Source organism: Ochotona princeps, chromosome 2 (genome assembly GCF_030435755.1).
Source record: "Ochotona princeps isolate mOchPri1 chromosome 2, mOchPri1.hap1, whole genome shotgun sequence".
Classification (NCBI taxonomy): domain Eukaryota; kingdom Metazoa; phylum Chordata; class Mammalia; order Lagomorpha; family Ochotonidae; genus Ochotona; species Ochotona princeps.
The window spans coordinates 126,235,308-126,257,776 of NC_080833.1; the positions used below are offsets into that span (position 1 = coordinate 126,235,308).

At 53.7% G+C, this 22,469-nt stretch overlaps 2 protein-coding genes and 2 pseudogenes across 2 annotated transcripts; 2 read left to right on the plus strand and 2 right to left on the minus strand.

Moving 5' to 3' along the window:
* The window catches only part of LOC131478224 (transformation/transcription domain-associated protein-like), a 44,389-nt pseudogene extending 40,673 nt beyond the window's left edge, over positions 1–3,716 (plus strand).
* A 1,941-nt stretch (positions 3,717–5,657) lies between these two features.
* Positions 5,658–17,452, minus strand: LOC131478225 (E3 ubiquitin-protein ligase SMURF1-like). The gene is given in 13 exon segments (XM_058656501.1): positions 5,658–5,745; positions 8,142–8,245; positions 9,494–9,692; positions 10,928–11,074; positions 12,190–12,274; positions 12,865–12,944; positions 12,946–13,104; positions 14,307–14,327; positions 14,329–14,362; positions 15,550–15,615; positions 15,761–15,894; positions 16,843–16,951; positions 17,392–17,452. Coding segments are annotated over 13 exon segments (1,287 nt in total).
* Positions 17,453–17,855: 403 nt separating this feature from the next.
* Positions 17,856–20,269, plus strand: LOC131478226 (angio-associated migratory cell protein-like). The gene is given in 4 exon segments (XM_058656508.1): positions 17,856–17,866; positions 18,586–19,386; positions 19,388–19,819; positions 19,861–20,269. Coding segments are annotated over 4 exon segments (1,320 nt in total). The 3' UTR covers positions 19,937–20,269.
* A 1,277-nt stretch (positions 20,270–21,546) lies between these two features.
* On the minus strand, positions 21,547–22,013 carry LOC131479531 (U6 snRNA-associated Sm-like protein LSm4; annotated as a pseudogene).
* Between the last annotated feature and the right edge of the window lie 456 nt (positions 22,014–22,469).

Below are 22,469 nucleotides of genomic sequence, written 5' to 3' on the forward strand. Positions count from 1 at the left end.
TGTTGCTACGTCCTCGACCCGCAGAGAGCTTCCGCATCACGTCAGGAAGACATGGCCTGAGGCCGGCCACTCCCTGATGCTCTCTCCTGAGCCAGACGTGGAAGCGCTCCTGGTAGTGCCGGGGCTGCCAGGGCTGCCTCTCCTCAGAGGAGGGAGGAGTGCATCAGGATCCATTTCTTCTTCCTTTGAAATGACCTGGTGCATGGATATGCACACTGGGTCAGTCACCTAGGCAACTAGAGATGAGTCATGGCTGATGCTGCTGGTGTGGGAGTCTGTGTTTTCATTTCCCTTGGACATGGGTCCAGGAGTGGAGTTCATGGTGACTCTGAGCATCTTCTGAGGACGGCGTGCTAGGTGGGAGGAGCTGGCCTGCCATTCATGTGGGAGCAGTCGTGAGAGGCATGGCCTGTGCTTCCTGCCTGGCTGTGTGTTTCCTTTGGAAAATGTTCACGCAAACCTTCTACTCATCTTTAATTTGGATGGTTTGTCTTGTCAGTTCCAAGAATTCTTGATAGACCTGACTGCCAGGAATTGTGTACTGGCCATGTTTTCCTGATTTGTTAGTGTGACTAACAGAGCCAGGCATGTCTGCGCGTCAGAGTGCTCTCTGAATCTGCCGCTTTGTTCTTTGGCTTTCCTGGGTGTGTGCTGTGAAGGCCCAGCATGATCCGTTTAGCGGCAGAGTTAGCCTGCACCTGTTGTGTGTGGGAGATGGGGCTTCTGCCTGGGTGGGCAGTGTGCAGCTGGAGAGTAAATTCAGGGTCTTAGCAGGTGTCCATGGGCACACGTGTGGCTGCTGTAGGAGTGGATGGGGTGTTCTCTGCAGTCTTGAAGTGCTTTGCTCCGTGTGTGGGAGAGGAAGGCAGCGGGGAAGTGAGTTACTGATGGCCACAATCCCGTGGTGGTGTGCAGCCAGCTGGTGGTGTAGACCTTGAGCCCTTTCTGATTGGCTGACTGGGGGCCTAGCTAACTGCGTGAGCTCCTGTGAGGCTTGCTAAGCCTGTGGTGGTGGCCAGCCACACAGGTCCCTGGGTGGAGCTCAGCTTTGGGTCTGTCTGCCTCTGCACAGCTCAGGCAGCGTTTGTGTCTCACGGCTTGGCTTGGAGACAGAGCTGTTGGTGTTGGTCAAGTGGCTTTCCTGGGTGCTCCTGTCAGACGAGCCCCCCCCATGCAGCCCAGGCTTGGGTTGCCCTGAGAGAGGCTGGGGAGCTCTCGTGTGCTCCTGTGGGCTCAGGCAGCGGCAGCATGCCACCGGCACTTGCAGGGGCTGCAAGGCTGTGCGTGTTGCAGGTCCTCCGAGACATTCTCAAGGAGGTGCAGAGCAACATGGTGCCGCACAGCATGCTCAAGGAGTGGGCGCTGCACACCTTCCCCAACGCCACCAACTACTGGACCTTCCGCAAGATGTTCACCATCCAGCTCGCGCTCATCGGCTTTGCCAAGTTCGTCCTGCACCTCAACAGACTCAACCCCGAGATGTTACAGATCGCTCAGGTGAGTGGCCCGTGCAGTCGGCTGTGCCCCTGCCACAGCTGCATCCTGTGGCCGGCACCTCTGAGACATCTCTCTGGCATGTTAGGAAAGCTCAACATTGCCTACTTCCAATTTGACATCAACGACGTGACCGGGGACCTAGATGCCAACCGCCCTGTCCCTTTCCGCCTCACCCCCAACGTCTCTTGAGTTCCTGACCACCATCAGGGTGTCTGGCCCGCTGACTGCCTCCATGATCACCGTGGCACGGTGCTTTGCCCAACTTCAAGGTGGGTCATGGCAGCACCGTTACAGAGCGGGCATGGGCTGCGGGGCCGACGGTGCCAGTGGGAGGCAGGCGCAGGCTGGGGCTGGACTCTGGGCATCTGCTCCTTAGGCAGATTGAAATGCTCACAGAGTAAAGAGATCTAGAAGTTTCTGCCAGGTTGTTGTCCCCAGTGCTTGCTTCTGCACGTCTGTGGGCCCTGGCATGCCACACAGGGACCTGAGGTATACAGTGCAAGGCCAGGTGCCCTGGATGCCCCGGTTAGCATGGGGCTGCCCACACGCTCTTTGCCTGGCACTGCCCTGGCTGCTCTCATCACACTCCCTGACTCGCAGAGGCAGTGCTGAGGCTGGGGGTGGGATGCCTCTTTATGTGTGGCAGGACACAGGCTGGGGTTCGAGTCTCATTCCTCATGGTCGGAGGCCCGTACTCTGGAGACAGTTATCTGTGTATTCCCATGACCCACTTCCAGGGAGGCATCGACATCCAGAAAAGGCATCAGAAACCAGTGGTTCTCCAGACAGTTTCTTGACAGTCTTCAAACCAACACTCCTTTAAAAAAAAAAAAAAAAAAGATTTATTTATTTTTATTTGAAAGGCAGATTTACAAAGAGAGGGAGAGAGAGAGACCCTTCACCACTGGTTCACTCCTCAAGTGGCCACAACAGCCAGAGCTAAGCCAATCCAAAGCCAGGAGCCAAGAGCCTCTTCCAGGTCTCCCACACAAATACAGGGTCCCAAGGCTTGGCGCTGTCATCTGCTGCTTTCCCAGGCCACAGACAGGGGAGGATTGCAATTGAAGCAGCCAGGGCAGGAGCAGATGCCAGGATGAGATGCCAGCACTGCCAGCAGGGCATTAGCAGGCTATATCACCATGCCAGCCCGCTTTAAATCCTTTTAAAGTTTTATTTATTTTTATTGGGAAAGGCAAACGGTGACAGGCAGAGAGAGAGAGAGAGATTCTCCCATCCACCAGTGTATGCTTCAGATGTCACTGGGGTCTGGTACTGGCCTGGCACAAGCCAGGAGCCCGGAGCTCAGACTGGGCTGCCTTGACAGACACCCAGCCAGCAGCTGCTGCCCAGGGCTCCTGAGCAAGCAGTCCAGTGCAGGCCGTGGGCATCCCGCACAGTGCCCTGCCATGCCGAGCATCCCCCTCAGAGCCCTTGGCTTCGTGGCAGGCTCCGTGTTACATGCGGCCTGGCTCTGCAGTGACAGGCCTGCCGGAGCGGGTCAGGTACCTGCACCATCGTGCACAAAGCACACGTAGCCTCGAATTGCGTTTTCCGTGAGCGTCGTCACGTGATACTGTGCTTGTGGAAATGGCTGTTGCACAGTGCACAGGAGGTCCCACGGTGAGGAGCTGGTGCTGTTGGGGCCACCTGCTGCCCGTCCTGCCCCGGCAGTGGGGAGCCCCTCTGGATGCTCCCTGGCTCCGCCTGGGCCATGGCGTGTCTCCCTCCCCCAGGTGGACGGCATTCTCAAGACGGTGCTCTGTGATGAGATCATCGCGTGGCACAAGAAGACGCAGGAGGACACCTCGTCGCCGCTGTCAGCCGCAGGGCAGCCCGAGAACATGGACAGCCAGCAGCTGGTCTCCCTGGTGCAGAAGGCCGTCACGGCAGTCATGACCCGCCTGCACAACCTGGCCCAGTTCGAGGGCGGGGAGAGCAAGGTGAACACCCTGGTGGCCGCTGCCAACAGCCTGGACAACCTGTGTCGCACCTGCCTGGCACCCGTGGCTGTGACCACCCCGGCTCCCAGGCTGCTGTGGCTGACTGATGGTCGGGAGCCCTCGCCTGCTCACTCGCTCCCCTGAAGCCACAAGGGGTGGAGCTGCAGGGTCACAGCACCATGTCCTGAGGAGTGTCGGGGCCGTGGCCGCCCCGAGGGGTGGGGCTTCCCCGTCTGGAGCCGCTTTGTGGCTCTTTTTATGGTGTTCCTCCCCATGTGGGATTGCAGGTTGCACATATGTGTGTTTTAAAATCCCCTTGAGAAATAACGGCCGCAGTGGTCCTGCAGCAGCCCCAGGAAACCACCATGGCATCCGGCAGCAGGGTGTGGGGAGGACAGCCTGCTGGCCACCGGGCGGAGCTGGCCTTGGGCTCGCGTGTGTCAGCATGGGCCAGCGGCGCTGTGCTGTCTGTGGGCAGCACTTCCTTCCCTGTTGTGGACTTATTCAACCCAGTGGAGCCCATGCCAGCCCCGGCCACGGGTCACTGGCCGCCTGCGCGGCTCTTGGCTGTTTCGTAGGCGCTGTCAGTGTGCCTCATGGACCACTTTCCTCCCTAATTAAAAAAAAAAAAAAAAAGAGAAGTTTGTCAACTTTAGTCCTTCTGATAACTTCACATTTTTATAAATCTTGAGCATCAAGAATGTTCTATCTAAATTTGTACAGTGTGATTTTTTTAGAATAAATATTTTATAAAAGGGTCTGCCATGTCTTATTTGGGAGGGTCCCCTCTGCTGCAGCTTGCTCAGCTCTGCAGCTGCAGTGGTGTCCCCCAGGGCTCCCCCGAGGGACACTGGGTGATGCAAGGAAGAGCGGTGCAGAGCAGCTGGCAGGCAGGGCACCTCGTGCATGTCTGGTCCTGACGTGGAGACGTGGGGACAGTCCCCAAGCACTCTTGAGTGGCAGCAGGTAGATGGACTGGAGTTTGAGAGGTCTGGCCTGGTGGGCCGTGCTGGGCTTCTATGAGGAGGCCAGCCCTGTGCTTGGCTGTAGGGCGCTCAGCTGGGCCACCACACCCAGAGCAGCAGTCCCTGCCTTCCCCTGAACCCTGGCTGTCTCAGGCTGCAGGGTTCACAGGCCGCAAGCAGGAAATTGGAGCTGGATAGGAACCAAGGTGCCGGGATTAGAACCGGTGCCCATATGGGATCACAGCACATTCAAGGTGAGGACTTTTGCCACTAGGCTACTGTACCTGGACCATAGAATACATTTATTTATTTATTTATTTACTTACTTACTTATTTTTATTGCAAAGTCAGATATACAGAGAGGTGGAGAGAGAGAGGAAGATTTTCTGTCTGATGATTCACTCCCCAAGTGACTGTATGATGACTTGATGACTCTGAGGTTGACACAGACGTCGCCTTGCAGGGAGGCAGCAGTGGTATTCACCGTGTCTCTCTCTGTGGCTCTTGGTCGTCGCTGTTCTGCTTAGCAGCTTCCTCTCCTTAGGGCAGGTTTCCAAGCTGTGTTGCCCACTGGCAAACAGGTTGATTTTACAGATTGCACCTGCCCCAGGTTTGAGGGTATCTATAATCAGTTTCCACATCTGTAGACTGTCCAGTTTTCCTTTAGTTTGTTAATTGGTTTCTAGTTCTTGCATTGCAAATGGAAAAAGCATTGTATGAGCTCAGCATTTAAAAATATATTATTAGTACTTGTTTTCTAGCTTTAATGTAGGCTACACAGGTTCTGGAGAATATTTCATGGGCTTTTTAAAAAAGATTTATGTATTTTTATTGGAAAGTCAGATATACAGAAGAGAGACAGAGAGGAAGATCTTCCGTCCGATGATTCACTTCCCAAGAGACCGTAATGGCCGGTGCTGTGCCGATCCGAAGCCAGGAGCCCGGAACCTCCTCCAGCTCTCCCACACGGGTGCAGAGAACCAAGGCTTTGGGCTGTCCTCGACTGCTTTCTCAGGCAGGGAGCTGGATGGGAAGTGGGACTGCTGAGATTAGAACTGGTACGTATGGGATCCCAGCTTGTTTAAGGTGAGGACTTTAGCCACTAGGCCACGGCGCTGGGCCCTCCATAGGCTCTTGAGAGAAATGGTTCCAATTGGCCCTCACTCACAGTGGTTTAATTTGTGGCTGACGGTATGACGGGTTGGAAGCCACAGGTGTGCAGTACTGAGGACTCCCCTTTCCCTGCTGCAGGCAGTCAGTGTAATACTCGCTTGAGACACTGGGGGGCAGCAGCAAGGCGCAGCTCCCGATCAGCCCTGGAGCGAGCGTCCATGACTGGTGCCCTGCAAGGATTATAGCCTGGGTGTAGTTATTGCTCCCTGCAGTTCTGTCCTGTAGACTCTGTAGTTTTTTAAATTTTAAAGTATTTAAAATTTTAAAGTATTTAAAAGTATTCAAAAGTATTCAAAAGTCAGATATGCAGAGATGAGAAGAGACAAACAGGAAGATCTTCCATCCACTGATTGACTCCAAGTGCAGCTAGAGCTGAGCCGATCTGAAGCCAGGAGCCCGGAGCCTCTTCCAGGTCTCCCACGTGGGTGCAGGGTGCCAAGGCTTTGGGCCGTCCTCCACTGCTTTCCCAGGCCACAAGCAGGGAGCTGGATGGGAAGTGGAGCAGCCAGAACTCGAACCAGTGCCCATAAGGGATGCCAATGCAGGATTAGTGTGCTGTGCCATCATGCCAGCATCCCTCCCAGTTGTAAATGTTGTCAGCAGTGACTTTTTATGTTGTATATTAATATGTGGGTAACTGGGGCCCGGTGCGTTGACCTAGTGGCTAAAGTCCTCACCTTTAGAGTGCTGGAATCCCATATGGACGCTGGTTCTAATCCCAGCGGCCCCACTTCCCATCCAGCTCCCTGCTTGTATCCTGGGAAAGCAGCGGAGGACGGCCCAAAGAGAGAGCTCCCTTCTCTCCTCCTCTCTGTATATCTGACTTTCCAATAAAAACAAACCTTTAAAACATATGTGGGTAGCTATTTTTGTGCGTTTGTCTTTTAAGCCACATAGAATATCACTGGTGGACTTAGAAGCCAAAGCTGCGCTGACTTGAGAGTCTGCGCTGCTGCTGAACCTTCGCCAGGAAAGGGCACTTTTGTGCATGTTGGGGTCACCAACCACGTGCCCTCACCTCCCCGCGGCTCGCTGCCCTCACCTCCCTGCGGCTCGCTCTGCGGAGCAGCTCCAGCGGAAGTGAACTGCCCCGGGTTTTACTTCCCTGGGAATGTCTTCATTGTTCCCTCACCTTGGCAGACAGTGTTTCCAGGTGCAGGATTCTCAGCCAGGCTTTCTGAGCACTGCCGCAGCCCTAGGGCTTCTGGTGGGACACCCGTGTGGGCGCTCCTGGCGGGACACCCGCGTGGACACTCACTGCAGCTCCTCCTGTGTGCTGCTCTGGGCGCTCTCTGCCCCAGCACTTTGACTATAATGCCTCCTGCTGGGGCCTCTGCCTTCCCCTGGGCTTCTGCCTCCCTCCTGCAGCTGGGGATCTGTGCTCGCTCCCACTGGCACGCTGGTGTCTTCATACCCTCCTGCCCCTTGCTCTCTCGCTTCGCCCGCCTTCGACAGCACACGCATTGGTCACATTGGCATCCCGGGAGTCCTGCCCGACCCTGGCCATTCTTCCCTCACTGTGCTTCTTGCTCTGAATTCTGGATGAACTGTCTTTAGGCTCAGCGATTCCTTTCTGCAGCCCTCCACGGAATGTTTCAGCCCCAGGATTTCTGGTTGACTATTGTCACCTATTCACCGTGTTTTCCCATTTCCTCTAGTTGGTTTTCATATTTCCCTTTGGTTCTTTTCACAGTTTTAAGATGTACAAAAATAAAAATGGCAGATAAAATTACATATCATGTACAACATTGTTGTTCATTACAGAATAACTGGTTCTTATGGGATAACTGAACCTAGGTAACCTAAGGCTTATTCACAGGTCTTCCAGCCACTGGTGCACTCCCTAAATGGCTCCAATGGTCGGCTCTGGGCCAGGTTGAAGCCAGGAGCTTCATCTGGGTCTGTCACGTGGGTAAAGGGGCCCAAGCGCTTGAGCCCCCCTCCACTGCTTTCCCAGGCCCATCAGCAGGGAGCTGGATTGGAAGTGGAACAGCCAGGATTTGAAGCAGCGCTGTCGTGGCATTTTGGTTCTGGCAGTGAGTGGACTTTGCTTTCTTATTCCCTTGTGTGTCCTGTGACCTTCTGTGGAGGAGCTGCTGCATCTTCTAGTCAGCCCAGTGTGAAGACTTGAGCTCCGGGCCCAGAAGCCAGGGCTGAGGCAGAGCTGGGCAAGCACCGCGCCTGGGATGCCAGCCCTCCTGAGTGCTGTTCCTGCAACCTGCAGGAGCGCTCACTCCCTCCTCCCCAGGTCATCTTTGTAAACAAATACAAAGACCTTGTTTCCAGTTCTCTCAGATATGCTACAGCTCTGGAAAGGGCCTTGGCTTTATTTTTTTTGTCTTTAAGATTTATTTATTACAAAGTTAGATATACAGAGAGGAGGAGAGACAGAGAGGAAGATCTTCCGTCGGATGGTTCACTCCGCAAGTGAGCTGCAACAGCTGGTGCGCGATCCGAAGCCAGAACCTGGAACCTCTTCCGGGTCTACCATGTGGGTGCAAAGTCCCAAGGCTTTGGGCCGTCCTCGACTGCTTTCCCAGGCCACAAGGCAGGACGAAGGACTCACCTTGCCACCCCGCCGTAGTCCAGGCCTTCCTCCCCAAGGAATTTCACCATCAGGAGCTTTTTCAAGTCTTTTGGTCGCATCTTCATTATCTGGCGATAAGACTCCTGTGTAAAGAAGACAAAGTCTCAAAGGACAATAATCCTTCCAGAAGCTCTGGATAATGGGGCCCCATTATGAAAGAGAAGCATCTGATACAAGGTGAGCCTTGTCAGGCTCCTGGGCTTATCTGCCATCTAGCACATTCCCGCACCCTTGCCTCGAGACAACAGAACAGTTCCAGCAGCACCAGGCCTGAAGGACCCGGAGCTGCCTTCGGCACAACAACCAAGGCCCAAGGACAGCCGTGCCCTGCTTGCTAGCACTGTCTCCCCGTCGGTTCATCGCGCTGTGCATGACAGACAGCTCAAGTCTCGTAACCAAACTGAGGATGCCAGTCAAGAATAAATGTTAACAGAATCCTGGGGCCTGTTTTGGTGTGGAACCTGGGACGCCCAGCACATTTCCAGTGAATCAAAAAGGGAGGCAAGGTTTCAGGGGCACAGAGAGCAGCATGCCTGGGACTGGCACAGCTCCTGCCAGCCCACACTGCCACAGACACAGCGTCCCAAGGGCAAGCTGCTCAAGTGTCTGCAGGTGTTTCCAGTGGCCAGGCAGGTAAGATTCCAAGTTTCACATTTACCAGAGGCCACATTCTACCCACATGGGATGAGGAGAAAGGATTTGCCAGCAAACTCCCAATTATTCAGCTCCTATCAGAGTCTGCTCAATGGGCCACACTACATTTGGCTGGCTTCTCCCACACCGCTGTGGCAGCACCTGCAGAGCCCAGGCCACCTCCTGAGCACCCATCTGCAGACTCCACCCACGTCTCCACCAAGGAGGGCAGGTCATGGCCCAACACAGCAGGGGTTTGATTTTCTGGTCTTCTTTTCTTGAGGGAATTCCTGGGGGGTCCCCGTTGCCACAGGGATGCTGTGTAAGGGTCTGAGGCCTTACTGGGAACCACCTGCTTGTTGATGGCTCCTGGGCAGGAAGTGTCCTGACTGGAGGACACATGGGCAGATTGTCAGAACGCACACCCCACACAGCGCAGAGCAGGCGGTTCCCGCTGTGAGCTGGTGCCTGTTTCCACAACCCCTGGCATTGTGTCCCTTCCAGGTGACCGCAGGAGGAGCTGCACAGGCCCTGGCCAAGACTCACACTATTTCATTGTGTCATAAAACCAACACCTCAACTGCCAAACGGAAAGGGGTTCAGAGGACAACACCATGCATAATGGAGTCCACGCCCATCGGCCCAGGCCTCTCTGCAGGGCTGAGCCCATGTCCACGTTCCCACACTCCACTCCATACCTCAAATATTTCTTCTCTGGAAACTTCGATGCGGCAATGACCAGCTTGGGGCTGCTGAAGCGAGAGCTCGTGTCTGAGGACTTTGAGCTTCTGGACGAGGTCACGCTCATATCTCTGGGCTGGAAGCTCCTCATCTTCTCCTGAGCCTTCGCTGGGCAAGGGCAGCGGCTGGCTGGGCTCCTTGAGTTGGCACTGGTGACTAGAGAAGGGGCATGGCAAGGTCACCTCACAAGCAGTGGCCCAGGAGCGGCCAGCAGCACCCTGGGCCACAGCGGCCAGGAAGCGAGCTCATTACCCAAGCGGGGTGTTCCCTCTGAGGACAGAATCACCAGGCCTGATGGACCAAAATGGCTGACGGCCCCGTGAGCACAGACCTGGAGCTGGGACACATTCACAGAGATGCTCTGTGTCTACCTAACACTTTGCACAGTCATTATTGCTACACATCAAGGTGGAAATGGCCGTCACCTGTCCTGCACCTGTTAGGTCAGGCAAGATGGGCCAAAGCACTGGGAAACGTACCTTGGCTATGGAGATGAAGTGCAGTCGATGGGAGGCAGGGAGAAGGATCAAGAGCAGAGGGAGGCAGCAGGATGCTGGCGGCCACCCTCGTCCTGCTCACCAGGAGCCTCCCGAGCCCGCTCCCTGGGCACCAACCCACTGTAAAGCAAAAGGACGGAGCGGAGTGACAGAGGGCGGGGCGTCTGTTCTGCTCACATCAGCCCAGTTAGAGGAGCTGCATGAGATGTTTCCTTCAGAGGTCAAGCTCATTCCCAGCCCCGAGTTACCTGGGATTGGCAGGAGCAGCGTTGACTATGGCCAGGCCTTCTAGAAGGTGCTCTACAGACACTAAGGAGAACCCTCCCTCTCAGTCTACAGCCATGCCTCTCTTCACATGCTGCTGGGGAAGCTGCCTAACACCATCACCTAACGTTGTGAATTTCAGATGGCTGCATCATCTGGCCTCAGCACTACTAAGTTTAACACAGCATTTTGAATTGTTGAGCCAGGGTCGTGTCGTTTTGTAACATGCTAAGCCACTTCGAGTCCTGGCTGCTCCACTTCTGATCCAGCCCCCTGTTTACGGCCTAGGATAGCAGCAGAGGGTGGACTAAGTGCTGGATCCCTGCACCCACTTGGAAGATCTCAAGGAAGCTTCTGGCTCCTATCCTCAGATCAGCCCAGCTCCAGCTGCTGTGGTCACCTGGAGAGTGAACCATGGATAGATCTCTCTGTGTCTCCCTCTCTCTAATTGCCTTCCAAATGGAAATAAATACATCTTTTAAAAAGGCTGAAATATACAACTGAGCTTCAAATAAGAGGCTTCTTTTTTTTTGGCTCATGTTTCTTGTCCAACTTCAATATGGGGAAGAAAGAAAAACATTAGCACAGAAAACCACTGAACTGTAAGGGAAAAAATTTAAAAAGTCTTACTTCATGATGTGGTGAAACCTTGGGTCTGTAAACTGAGTTTTTCGGTTATTATGGTCTACAAAATATATTCTTCCTGAAACCATACTTCTCACTTCCCACCCTGGAGGCAGTGGTCCGAGTTCATCATAATTCACACTGTTAAGGTCTCTAACAAAACAAAACACAAGACACAGAGAGGGTTGTCCAAGCGAGCACGTAGGAAGAACATCTCGATGAGGTGCCTGGGGCCCCAGAGGTCCCCAGCGAGGCTGCAGGGCCCAGGCCTGCGTGACACAGAGAGGAACAGCCTACAGACCACAACAGGACTTTCCAAGCTGGTGACCGAGGGCAGGGAACAGGGTCTCTCCAGCAACACACACTATAGGAAAGAGTCCGAATCGTGGCAAGTGTCTGCATGCTATGAGAAACTGCCTGGAGGCAGACAGCAGCTGAACATGCAGTCTTCCCATTTCTGGAGAGCACAAGGCCCAGGAGGGAAGGATTAGCAGGCACTCAAACATTCCTGGTGCTTGGCAGCCGCACCAGCACAAGGTGATCTCATTTTGGAGCTGGCTTTTTGTTGAGTATTTTCATCCTGGTCAGATGGCCACGCTGTGCTTCTGATCAAGAAACTTCCCACTGACACAGAGGCCCACCCTTTCCAGGCCCAGTGGGTCCTGCCAACACCTCATTTATTCACTCGTTTGCTTTCATTCATTTATTCATCCATCTGCAGGTAATATGTCCACTCTAATCATAGATGCTGAATTATAATTACAGCATACACTAGGAAGTCCACACAGACACGAGGCCAATTCTCAAATGAAACCAATTACAACTAAAAATAAAATGAGCCTTACTAAATGCTAGCCTGGGGGAGTGGGACAAGCAAAATAAAAGGCAACTTCTCTTTGTTATGGAGTGGGGCAGGAGTCTGTCTGAGCTGAGCTCAGCTACAGGCCTTGGAGAGAAAGCTGTGTCTCCCCCGGCAAGGGCCTCCAAGGCACTAGGCAACAGGTACCTTGAAGTGGAAGAGAGAATGGAATTTCCACGTTGCTTCTTCAGCTCAGTAGTATGGAAAACTTCAAGCATTTACAGTAATGAGACCAGGTGATCACCGTCAACAACTACCATCTCATGGTCAACCTTGCTACAGACGTCCCTCCAAGCCCACCCCGGCCCCAATTTAGCAGAAGCAAATCCCAGACATCCATGTATTTTGTTCACCCGTGTTTTTAGTTTCACATGTGAGCGTTCACGCCAGTGCCTTTCAGAAACCCCACCTTGGTATCCGGGAGTAGTGCCACGTGCTGACTCCAGTCTGTGTGTGCAAAAAGTAAACCTGCCCTTGCACTGTGGTCCTTTGTTCTGCACAAGAAATTAGGGGAGACAATGAAACAAAATCAATGTCATGATCCTCTGATGACCATCACACAGATACTAGGCACCTTTCAATGTTCTTTAAAGCCATAAAGATGAGCAGGAAAAAGCTGCGGCTCACCTCAGCCCGTCTCTATGGGGTCTGAGCCCCATCTCAGGAACCAAGCACGTCTCAGCTGCCCGTGCCCTAGCCCCACCAGCCACCACCTTGGTAGGGATGCCTCAGGCACAGCCGCCAGCTGGGATGAAGCTCGTCCTTGGCTCTCCCTGCTGTGACCATCAGCCCTGCCTAGGCTGTCATAGTTCACTCTGTGGCTCACCCCAAGCCCCATGCTGCACCCCCTGACAGACGCCTGCCGCGGTGCCCACCACTGCAATTTTCTTTGATGTTCACTTCTTTTGGAATATAGGAGATCTCATGAAATCCTGGCAAGTGCTGAGCACTCAAGGGTGGGTCATTGGTCACCATCTGCTGCCTGCCGCCACCGCACCAACCTCGGCAGTAGAGGTGTGTGCGCTACCACCATGGCTTAGTCAGACACACGTGCTCTGAGAGCAAGCAGAGGGCATTCGCTCACCATAGCCTTCGGGCAGCTCTGGGGACTGGTGGCCGTGCGGCCGGTTCTGGGGCGTCTGGAGCCATCCTCGCACCTCAGGTTCGCAGTTGCTGTGCCTGAAGTCTTTGATCTTGTCCTGGGGACTCCACGAACCTGCAGTTTCTTCCACCAGCAGCAGCCGCGGGGCCATCTGTGTACGGGGCTGGCTCCTCCATGAAGCAGCTGAGTGGCCTCCCAGGCCCCGAGTCTTCATACACGGTTCTGGGAGGGAGAAGCCCAGTAGGCAATGCAGCACTGTGTGAGGACCGAGGTTGCCAGCTTGCGCCTACATCTTCCATCCCCAAGGACGCCCCAGTTAGACACGTGTGGCCACAGGGCACCAGACACAAGGGCCAGCGGTCTCACTCTTGGCCAGGGATCAGGGATGACAGGAAACCCACCCTGCCCCAATAGAAGCCTGGGAGATGACACTGCATTGTTCTTGATTTAAACCCAAAAACTCCATTTCCCTTTGTATTTTACTCTCTAATACGACTCCTGGTTATTTAAAATACTACTGTGACTTCAGGTGCTTTCAAAATGTGAAGGCAATTGCCTCTAAAAGGCTATTTTCACTTGTAAGCAAATATTTTATTAAAAAATAAAATCTCTTACATTAAAAAATGCTAAATCCACACCCAGGATGAGGGGCTAACATGTGCACCTCTGTGCCCATGACACAGTGACCACGACCATCACCACTGTTCCAGCTCCTCCGATCCGCCAGCTTATCTGGAGGGCAATCCCAACGTCTAATCATCTCAGTGTAATATTTGGGAATAAGCATCTAAAGTAGAAGGACTTTCGCTATGTCTTCACTAAAACAACGCATGATCATCTTTCAAAGTCCCCGAGTCAGTGTTTGAGCCAGTCCGAGAGTCTCATCAGCCAGGCCCCACTTGTGAAGCCTGCACGCTGCTCTTGGCAGCCATGTCTCTCATGCCACCTAGAGCAACTCCAGGTCCTGCAGAGGATCTGAGGTCAGTGGGCCATGTGTTCTAAGGGTGCCCCATTCCGGGTGTTGTTTACGGAATCTGCTAGCAGTTGTGGGACTTATTCCTCATCCCTGAATTCCCAGGATACCTAGGAAGGTGAGCTCATCTCTTTTGGGAGTGGCGCCTCTGCCGGAAATCCACAGGGACTAACACCTGTGACCGACTCAGTAAGGGGTGGCCTATGGGCTGTCCCCAAAGTGTCACTGTGAACTCCCGGATTTTTAACCAATTTGGGATGCTACAAGTCACTGGAGTTATAATCCATATGGCTATGTAAATGATCCCATTCTTGGCCTCCTCTGGGTTCCCTCCCAGTGGCCTTCACAGCTCCTGCTGCAGGCCAGCAGCACATGTGCAGGCCCACGGAGTGACCCAGGCTGGCCCTAAGGCAGCAGAGCCCGGCCCTCCCACCGCCATGGTCATACCTACCCTTCATTCTCCAACAGTCCCGCCGGGGCCTATCCTGTCTCGAGTCTGTAAACTGACTAAAACAGAAAAGAATAGCTTGTGTTAAAATCCAGTGGTGTTTCTGCAACTGTAATACAGTGAGCTGTTGTACATTCACAATTGATGGGCAGAATCAAATAAGAAGGAACATGTTCTCAAGCATACACACCCCCCCCTACCCTTCTCTCCCCCTCCTTCCCTCCCTTCCCCCGAGGCTTTTAAAGGACACCACCACGGATGGGTAAATCGGGACATGCTCTTCAAATGTATAAGGGGTGAGGTGGGGGGAATCCCTGAGCCTGTGGAACTGTATCATTAAAAAAAAAGTGTGGAGGACAGGGTGTTGTGTTTCTTACACTCTCCATAAATAAAAGTCTCAGTGGCCTTGTCTCTTAAGTAGCCTTTGACTTATAGCTTAACAAAGACATGGGAAATACTTTTTCTTTAGGGGGGGCACTTTTAAGATCTGCAAAGCCTAGATGAGAATCAAAATATTAATTCTCTATCATAAGCAACAATAGATATAAGGTTGAATTCCATTGCCCACTCTCCTGCCCAAACGCTCCTGCACAAAAGCAAAAAGAAACCACACTGGCTTCGGGGACGCAACCTTGCTGCTCCTTTAGCGTGGGTCCAGTCTAGTTAAGAGAAGGCCTAGAGGTCATGGAGCCTGTCATTCCAGTGGCTGCTGAGACGCTGCTGCCTTTGACTCCTCGCAAAGCTACAGTTAACACTGAGTACCCTCAAACACTAACGAAAGGGGTCTAAGCCACTGAGCAGGCAGTTCCTCTCCGCAGCTGCCTCTAGTCCGCTGGCAAGGGCAACAGGTTTTAGGTTTTCATTCTAAGCAATGCAGCCCTCTGACTGCAGATGGCGCTACGTGCAATTCTCCACAAATGGTCTGTGCTTTTTATCTGTGAGACAGATCTCCCAGAAGAAACTGCGCCCAACTCCTGCATATGTGGCCACCATCCTGAGATGAACTACCCTACAATAAGCGTTTATGGTGACACTGGAAACAACCCCCTATCTTTCTGCGTCGGTGTCACATTAACTCCACTTTCAATGACAGGAGGAAGGGAGAGAAAATAAGGACCGCCCAGAGGGCAGAGATGGCCCACACATGCGCCGTCACCATCGTCAGGACTTGGGGCCTCTCGGTGACCAAGAACCCAACGTTAAGTTCTCTGAAAGCATCTTTGTATACAGATGGGAAAGTTCTTACCCACTATTTGGCCACGGACTGCATCAGTATCTGAGGGATTTAGTTTGCATAGATCCAAACGCTGGTCTGCAAACAAATAATTCAAAACTTAACCCAAGGAAAGGTAGCTAAGGAGGGAGGCAGGAATTCTGTATTCGGCATTCAACAACAACCAATGCCGCAGAAGCTTCCTTCGGTTGCTCTGAGAGGCAGACAAGCAACACGCCCTGACATCCGGTGTCTTTCAACCTGCTGATGGCGTTGGAGAGCAGCCACACACAGCCCAGGAAGCCAGCTCCCTGCTTCTGGTGGATTTTCTTGTGGTTCCACACGCTGATGGTTATAGAATCTGTCTTCCCAACGTACCTGCAAAGAACAGATTCCGCTGACTCATGGGACTTCTCAACGAGGATTTCTCACAGACATCTTAGCTGACATGACTTTGGGAGCCTTACAAAATAACACTGGCCCCAAGTGTCACGTGAGGAGACAGTCCATAAGTACATATCCACCAGCTCCAGTGGGCTGGCGGTGAGGATGACATGCAGTATGTAGCAGCAAGTGTACACAACCATGTAATAGTCACAATCCCATAAAGCAGATTTACTATACATTAACAGCTCCATAGGATGGTGACACAGTCAGGAATCTCGGCCAGTCAGGCTTAATAAACACTACTGGTTGGGGCTAGCACAGTGGAATAGCAAACTGATTTCCTTCCTCCAGTGCCAGCATTCCATGAGTGCCACTTTGTGTCTCCCAGCTGTTCCACTTCCGATCCAGTTGCCTGCTTATGGCCTAGGAAAGCAGCAGAGGCTGGCCCAAGTCCTTGGGGTCCCAGCAGTCACATGGGAGACTCAGAAGAAGCTGCTGGTTTCAGACTGGCTCAGCTCTGACCACTGCAACCCTATGGGAAGTGAACCAGCAGATGAAAGAACTCTCTGTCTGTCCCTTTTTTTCTCTCCCTAAATCTGCCTTTCAAATAAAAATTAATAAAAACTACAAGGTTCAAGAGTTCATCGAAATGTAACAGCATGTAGGGGACCTGAGCTACAGTGCTTTTTTTTGCCCCTCAGATAAAATGACCAAAAGCTTGAAAAGTATGAAAATTACAGCTAAAAAACCAAACCTTAGCAATCTATGAAAACGCCGCATGCAAAACCACCCGCTGGCAACAGAAACATTGCTTTGGCAATTCATTTTTGTAACCAATAAAGCTAGCAACTTCGTCTTTTCTTTTAGTGCTTCTCTTGCAAAAGTAAGAGGCTCCCTTCCCCACCTCGGCCCAAATGACTCGGAGAACATTCAACTCACAGATCACAATGCTGGTTCCACTTGGGGTCCAACGTGTTCTTCACAGTGTCGGTTGAGTGGCACTGGCCAGACCCGTCCACGACGACCTTTGCAAAGGGGTCGGGGAGCCCTGGAGGAGACAGGATGATGCTGTGGATCCTTCAGGCAAAGATGACCCATGTGCCTTCTATCCTCTCAGTGAAGGGTTAGTCAACTGGCAAAGTAAGCAATTTCCACTTTACTTTCTATGTGTGACTAGCCAGGATGCCTTCACATTCAGCTATTGAGAGAACAGCAAACTATGAAATAGGGTTAACTTCAAACTTCCGTTCTGGATGATGACTAAGTGGAGGCTAACTGCACGAGGGAGAGAAGTCTGGAACTGTTCTTAGGTAGAAGCTATGCTAGTGCCCTAGATTCCTGCTACAGGTGGTCTCACTGCTGCAAGGAGGTGTTCCCTGAGTCTAACAGGAAACACTCCTCAGTGCTAGAGTAGGGATCAGACAGGTTTATGGGATCTGACAGGAGGCAAGGTGCAGAGCCTGTGAGACAGATCTGGAGGGGAGCCACCACTCTGGGGCTTCCCAGCTACCCAGCCGGAGCCTCGGAACCCAAGCTTCCGGCTGTGCATGTGTGAATCCCACCACACCGGAGCTGAGCAGCCTTCCTGGGAGACCAGAGGTGGGCGCAGACTCAAGGCTGCAGGCGCCACCTTGTTTCTTAAGCAACAATTCCTTCCTTCAAAAAGGGATTCTGTCTGACAGGGCTTTCACACCGTGGCTTGCTTTCTAAAATGTGATCAACACCTTCAGTCAAATGCAGCAATTTGATACAAAACTATCCCCATTTGTATTTGAATTAAGAACACTTCACCCAGCAAAATGCAACATCCCATGCTGGAGGGGAGCCAGAGAAAACTGTGTGTGGCTGGCCACGGAGTGACACAAGCTGTTGGCATGATTTATCACTTCTGTGTGTGGAGGAGGCAGCCCTGAGGCTGCATGCCCCAGGAGAGGACATTGGTCAAACCAGGGATGGCCACTCGGTAACGAGCAAGACTTGGAGAATACACACAGCTTTACAAAAAAGTACAGGGGACACTGCCCATAGGAACCAAGTGGGAGGATACTGAAAACTCGGCCCACGGCAGCAGACCGTACACGTCAGTCTGGGAGGAACAAATGATCCTGTTTGTGCCCTAACTGAAGAGGAATGAGGTGTACCAACAATCAATAGGGTAGACCTCCCAACTGGCCCAGCTCACTGGGGCACTGGAGTGCAACAGGCGCCCTGCTGATGGGTCCCCAACTGCTGCACAAGGAGCAGCTGGTTTCAACAGGCGGATCACCCCCCACAAGCTCCAAGACAAACAAGAAGTAATGTTGTGGCCCAGTAAGGAGCAAGGTCACAGCCCGTTTTCTGGGCTCCCCAGGGCATTGTGCGGACCTCCTGCAGGGCCAGAGTACAGCCTCGGCTCATTAGTGGAGGTTTTGAAAAAGCCAAAGCTTTAGCAGGAGAATACTCAGCTTCCCCCTTCTCCTGTCAGGGCTGCTCCAGCCCACCCTCCCTCAACACCAGTTTGGGGAGAGAGAGTTCTGATGGACAATCACCAGGCATCAAATGCACAGGCCTCATTTGGCATCTTCTGATTTGTTTCCTAATGGTAGAAAAAAAAAAAAAAAGCTAAAGAGCTCCTGTTTTTCTTTAGCTAACAATGTAAAAAAACCCAGCAAAGACAAGGCTAGATACCCAGACTCCCTCCAGGGAGGTTAATAAACTGTCCGAATTGGAAAGCGGGGCCGCCGCTGACACCCCTCCGCTGGAGACCCTGAGCTTTCATGGCGATGAAGAGATTATCGAGGTGGTAGAACTGGAGCCTGGTCCACCGGATGATCTGGCCCAGGAGATGGAAGATGTGGATTTTGAGGAGGAGGAAGAGGAAGAAGAGGGCAACGAGGAGGGCTGGGTTCTGGAACCCCAGGAGGGGGTGGTCGGCAGCATGGAGGGCCCTGACGACAGTGAGGTCACTTTTGCCTTGCACTCAGCCTCAGTATTTTGTGTAAGCCTGGACCCCAAGACTAACACCTTGGCAGTGACGGGCGGTGAAGACGACAAGGCCTTTGTGTGGCGGCTCAGTGATGGCGAGCTGCTCTTTGAGTGTGCAGGCCATAAAGACTCTGTAACTCGTGCGGGATTCAGCCATGACTCTACCTTAGTGGCCACGGGGGACATGAGTGGCCTCTTGAAAGTGTGGCAGGTGGACACCAAGGAAGAGGTGTGGTCCTTCGAGGCGGGAGACCTGGAGTGGATGGAGTGGCACCCTCGGGCACCTATCCTCCTAGCGGGCACGGCTGATGGAAACACCTGGATGTGGAAGGTCCCAAATGGTGACTGTAAGACGTTCCAGGGTCCCACCTGCCCCGCCACCTGTGGCCACGTCCTCCCTGATGGGAAGAGAGCTGTGGTTGGCTACGAAGATGGCACCATCAGGATTTAGGACCTGAAGCAGGGCAACCCCATTCATGTGCTAAAAGGGCCTGAGGGTCACCAGGGTCCTCTGACCTGTGGCCACCAATCAGGATGGCAGCCTGATCCTGACTTGCTCTGTGGACTGCCAGGCCAAGCTGGTCAGTGCCACCACTGGCAAGGTTGTGGGTGTCTTCAGACCTGAGACCGTGGCCTCCCAGCCCAGCCCAGGTGAAGGCAAGGAGAGCGAGTCTAACTCAGTGGAGTTGCTGGGCTTCTGCAGTGTGATGCCCCTGGCTGCTGTCGGCTACCTGGACGGGACCTTGGCCATCTATGACCTGTCTACACAGACCCTCAGGCACCAGTGTCAGCACCAGTCAGGGATCGTGCAGCTGCTGTGGGAGGCAGGTACCGCCGTGTTCTACACCTGCAGCCTGGATGGTGTGGTGCGCCTCTGGGATGCCCGGACTGGCCGCTTGCTCACAGATTACCAGGGTCACATGGCTGAGATCCTGGACTTTGCCCTCAGCAAGTGAGTGATGGGGCCACGGGCCACATGGCTCTGTCTAGAAGAGATGCCTCCCTGGTGGTGACCACGTCAGGAGACCACAAAGCGAAAGTCTTTTGTGTCCAGAGGCCTGACCGCTAATGGCTACAGCTTCTGGCCTTGTGTCACCAGCAGAGGCGGAGGGGTACAGAGGGGTATGGTGGGGGCCTGGCCCCACTTTCCAGCCCCTCCATCTGGCCTGCCCCTCTCTATCCTCTCCTCCTCCTTAGACCCCACCCCTACCCCAGGGTGCTCCCTCCCCTGGTGCAGACCCAGTGACCCTGGGTATATGTGTGTTGGGGGGCGGGGGACAGGTCTCTTTCTCTCTCTCTCTCATTTGCTGGTGTGAGCATTGCAAGGCTGTGTGTTTGCAAGTGGGGAATAGATGGCGGGGGTTCCCGTTCCTTCCCTCCCTGAGACCCCGGGGGTGGAAAGGAGGACCCCGGTGCCTTATGTCCAACCCGCTGGGTTCTTGGGCACAGCAGCTTAAATGGGCAAAAGGAGAGTTGACTCCTTGCCCTTTCTCGTAAACCCCTTACCAACCGGGCGGGCTCAGGCCCACCCCAGTCTCCTGCCTTATCTAATCAAGGACGTTGAATACACTGCCGCACTAGGGGTTTCAGGCTCCTGTTAGACTCCAAATGGAAGCCAGGAAACTGGTGCTGTAAGGAGAGCACCCCTATACCAGGGCTGCACCTCAACTTGCCTTTTGTCAGTGCTGTGATCTGTGGCTTGCCTGTGCTGTCAGACCCCATAGGGCCGGTCAGCAGTGGCTTCCAGGAGGCAGGTGTGTGCCGTTTTGCAGTGTGGTGCTCACAGCAGTGCCAGCTACCTTCCCTGGGGGAGGGTTTGCAGTGCCCCTTTTAATGAACACTCTACTCCACCGGGGCAGCCTCTTCTGGAATATTCTAGCGGTTGGGGAGGCTGCCATCCCTCCTACAGATCCCATGGACCATAAACCAGAGCTAACATGTGGAAGGAGGGGGGGCAGCATTCCACATTTGTCTTAACACAGAAAGCTCCTCTGAGCTCGTGTCAGACCCAGTACATTCCATCCTTCCAGCCAGAAGCCGAGCGTCTGGCAAACACTTGCTCCAAACCAGGGCTTTCCACTCTCAGTAGCCTGCCTCTCACACCAGGCACAGCGAACCCGACAGATACGGAAGTCGCTCCCCCTCCCTCTTCCGCTGCCCTCTTAGGAATGTGCTGTCCAGGTTTCCCAGGGCAGCTCCAGCACATCCTGACAAAGCCCCCTTTTCCCCTTTTTTTTTGGGGGGGGGGAGGGCTACAGATTTATTCTCGTAACAGGAGGAGGAGGAGGTGGGCAGTGTGTGGGCGCTGACCAGGCCTGGTGGCACTGGGCTCATGCTGCCGCCGCCTCAGTCATCACAGGGAGGGGGTTGGGGGATGGGTTTAACGACCCTGACACCGACAACGAGGCTGTCTCTGCAGGCTTGGCCGTGTGAGGGGCCTCACGCACCCCAAGTGCAGACCCCCACTGTGCGTGCGGCAAGGCCAGCAGAGGGCGGAGGGCAGGGAGCCGTGTCAGCTTTGGCCTTGGCCCTGGAAGACCCAGGCCTTCACAGAACCGTAAACACCCAACAGGCTTCTGGCGTCCAGTGGTGGTGACGGGGTGGGTTCCGCAGCACCCCTCCTTCCCCTCCCAGCAGTCCCGGGGGGCCACCAGGAGGACGGGGGCTGGGGGAACGCTCAGTCTCTGGGGGTACCCAGGGGGGTTCTCACTGCTTGCCCACCTGCCGGCCCGGCTTCTTCTCAGGCTGCTCTTGGCCTGTGCCAGGGATGCCACCTCGGCCCCCGGCCGCCAAACACACCTCGGCCCGCGCCGCCCATGCCGTGGCCCTATTGCTGCTTCTGCTGCTTCTGCTGCTGCAGGCCGCCATGCCCACGGCCCTTGGCCAGCACCTCCTCCTTGACCATGTCAATGATCTCATCCGGGATGCGCAGGTACTTGATGGTGCTGCCGTGGATGTAGCACTCGGGCATCCGCCAGAACTTGTCCCCGTCCCTGGACGTGCAGATGACTTCCGCAGGTTGATGTTCATCCAATTATCACAGCTCACCAGGTGCCCGTTGTACGTCTCCCCGTTCTTCAGCTCCACCAGCTTGGGGTGGTTCTGTGCCGTCTTCAGCAATGACAGGGGAAGCATGGTGTGGACGGGGACCCAATGGTGTTGACGGGGACTCAATGAAGCTGATGTTGAGTTTTTCATTGGATTCTTTTCAACAATCTTTCAAAAGCCCCCTGTATAACTAAGTATCAATCAACTAAGCTTATTTTCCCTTTAAACAGTATTTCCGGAAGGATTCCTGTGGGAAAAATAGGGAGTGAAGATGAAAAAAAAAAAATCAAACAGGAACTAAACTTACTTCACTGGCATTATGGAACTCTGTTAAAGTTCCTTTTAAGAGATGTATGTTTAGGTAATACCCAAAAACAGAACCGGAGGAAGGGCAGGCACTGTGGCACAGTGCACTCGGCACCTGCTTGGGATGCTGGCAAACCGGAGAGCTTGGCTTCAGTATCAGCTACTCCACACTGCCAACCCAGCTTCCTGTCGGCACCAACAGCCCAAGGACTTGGGTGCTGGCCACCCACGGGAGACCTAGATGGGGT